This window comes from Nestor notabilis, unplaced genomic scaffold (assembly GCF_000696875.1).
Source record: "Nestor notabilis isolate BGI_N333 unplaced genomic scaffold, ASM69687v1 scaffold19927, whole genome shotgun sequence".
NCBI classification, from domain to species: Eukaryota; Metazoa; Chordata; class Aves; order Psittaciformes; family Psittacidae; genus Nestor; species Nestor notabilis.
The window spans coordinates 1,678-4,530 of record NW_009937137.1 but is presented as its reverse complement, the minus strand read 5'-3'; the positions used below and the strand labels follow the sequence as shown (position 1 = coordinate 4,530).

Sequence of the window (2,853 nt, the reverse complement as noted above, 5' to 3'; positions counted from 1 at the left end):
GTGCTCCCCTGCCTGGAGCCACCAGCATGGCTGGTGGTGGCCACCAGTCCTGGGTGACAGCTGTGCCCCAGAGGACACAGCAAAGGGCAGTGCCAGCCCCAGAACAGCTGTGCCAGGCTCCTCTCCCCTCCACAGAGCTGGCATGGGAGGTAAGCCAGAACTCACCATGGGGACAACCATGCAAGAGGGGACCATGGTCCAGGCGAGTGGCAGGGGGTTCAAGAGGAGCAGGACCACAGGACCCTGCCTGTTATGAGAGCTGTGCCCAGCAGTGCCCACCCACCCCATTACCTGTTGGTGCTCCAGCTGGTCCTTGCTTTGCCGGATGATGTTGCCTTTCTCCAGCAGCTCTTTCTGGGTCTTCTCAAACTCCTCCTTGCCCTGCAGAGAAGGAAGGGGCATGACATGGGGGTCAGCAACACTAGCTTTGCTGAGACCAAGCCCTCTGCTGCCCTGGGATACCCCTGGTCTCCACAGTGCTCAAGCCATAGGGTAAAACCAAGATGTGGGTGAAAGAAGCACTGGAGCAATCAGAACTGTCTGATCCCACCCTGTGCCAGGGACCACCGGCACAGAACCCACCCTTGGGGAGCAGACCCCCTGCCTGCACTCACCTGGAGATGGACATAGTCGTAATCCTCCATCCAGCCGCTCTCGCTGTTCTCATAGGGCCCGTCGGGCGACTCCTGGGCCAGCAGTTTGGGTGGGGAGGGCAGGGGCCGTGACTGGATGCTGCTGGCCTTGTCAGAGGGGTGAGGGGGCCCATGGCCACCACTCTCCGCTGCTGGCTTTGTCCGTTTGAAGAGGAGGGAGGCGTTGCCATGCAGGAAGGAGGCCAACTGCTTGGTGTCATCGGGAATACCACGTGAGTGCATGACAAAGTGCTCCAAGTCATCCGTGCCCGACTTGCCACCAGCCAGGGCACTTGGGGCCCAGTGGCAAGCGTCCAGCGCTTGGCCGTGCTGTGCCAGGGCCTGGTACACCTCCTCCATCTTCTGCAGCTGCTTGCTGAGCTTAGTGTAGAGGGACCGGTCAGAGGCCTGGGCAGCGTTGCCCACCGCCCCCCGGGCAAATTCCAGCAGGTCCCGGAGGGCTGTCCGGACACCCTCAGCTGCCCCACGGATGCTGGTGGCATTGGCCTCCATGTGCTCAGGGCTGCGCCAGTTGGCACTGATGAAGGACATGAGGTAGGAGACGGCGCCGCCAACACCGTGCTGGAGCTTGGCCAGTGTCTCCATGGCGGCATCCAAGTCCAGGGAGAACTCCTTGCCGGCTCCCTTGGCCGGCTCCTTCATGGGCACCACATCCAGTGAGGATGTGGAGATGTTGCTGCGGGTGCTGCCTGTGCTGGAGGCTGAGAGGCGCTTGGCATCGGCACCCTTGGCCTCACGGTCCACTTGTGGTGGGACATCATAGATGTACTCGCCCTCTGTGTCCTGGGAGCCCTTGCCCGGGGCATGCAGGTCCCGGGGCACGTCATACACCTCCTGGGAGGAGAAGGCTGACCCCCCCAGCTTCTTAAGGCTGGGGGGACCGTCGTAGATTTTGGATCGGGGGCACCTTTCCCAGCCACCGGTGGCACATCATAGACATCCTCTGGCAAATAGGGCTCCTGCTGGGCCAGGAGAGGGTGGCGGGAGGGATCAAAGGCCTTCTGCTTGGCAAAGGCAGGGGGCACATCATAGGTCTCCTCCCGTGCTGGGCCATCAGGCACGTCCTTGCTCACAGAGGGGGGTACATCGTACACCTGCAAGGGCAGCAGCAGGCACCATCAGCACCGCAGTGACAGCCAGCCTGGGTCACACTGGGATGTGAGCGCATGCTGTGCTGTGCTGGGGTGCACATCAGCACCAGCTCCAGGGATGCTGGATGGTGCTGGGTGAGCACCGGAATGAAGCCATGCACCTAGGGGCGCCCCTGCCCTCAGGGAGGCTGGCACAACCCTGCCACAGCATCCCAGCCTCCCACACCCCCTTTGGGGTGGGAATCACAAAGTCCTAGAGCAGCCCAGGATGGAAGATATCTTGAGAGATCATCCAGTCCAACCTCATTCCCTAGATGAGATTATCTAGGGCTGTGTCCCCTCACAGTGTCAAGGATGCCTCCAGATCCCTGGGGATCTTGTTGCAGAGAATGATTGTTCCCTTATACAGTGTCTTATTCAGAGAAGCTGGGAGGTCCCCAGCAGCACTTACAGTTTGGTGCAGGTTCTTCTCCACGCTGGGGGGCACATCATAGATCTCCTGCACTGGGTCCTGCCCACTATGACCCTTCACTGCCATAGGTGGGGTGTCATAGACCTGGAGCGGGGGGACACAGGACTGCATGTCAGGCATGTCCCACCTCCTCCCAGGGACCCCTGGGAAGGATGGAAGTGCCGAAAACAGCGCTAAGGCTCATGACATGCCCAGCTTTGGCTGCCATTTGTCCAGATTTGGATCCTGTGCTGTGACAGGGCACCTCCCTGCCCCTCAACCAGCCTCACCTCCTGGCTGAACTGGCTCGGGACACCCCCTCGGACAGGCGGCACATCGTAGATCTCCTGGGAGCCTGCGGAGAGGAGGTGACGAGGGAAATCGTACTCATCCTGCTCGCTCTTTGGGGAGTCGTAGACGTACACCTGCCCCACACGGGTGGGCACCAGCACCTGCCAAGAGGGCAAGGGATGAGTTGGGACCATCGGGCAGCCCTAGCCTGCCTCCCAGTCCACATCACCCCTCCAAAACGCAGCAATGGGGCTGGAAAGATGGGCGCTGGGATTGTCTGGCACCAGTAAACCGGTGCCCACGGGAGGGCGCTGCCTGGCCAGGCTGCGCTGCCAGGACCGGGGTGCTCTCCACAGTTATTTATAGC

At 61.3% G+C, this 2,853-nt stretch overlaps 1 protein-coding gene across 1 annotated transcript in view; it reads right to left on the bottom strand.

The window, feature by feature from the left end:
- The window catches only part of LOC104408939 (breast cancer anti-estrogen resistance protein 1-like), a gene marked incomplete at its 5' end in the record, with an annotated part of 5,308 nt that overhangs the window by 782 nt on the left and 1,673 nt on the right, over window positions 1-2,853 (bottom strand). The window contains 5 exon segments of the mRNA XM_010018684.1: window positions 292-381; window positions 615-1,549; window positions 1,552-1,747; window positions 2,196-2,300; window positions 2,486-2,647. Coding sequence (XP_010016986.1) covers window positions 292-381; window positions 615-1,549; window positions 1,552-1,747; window positions 2,196-2,300; window positions 2,486-2,647 — 1,488 coding nt within the window.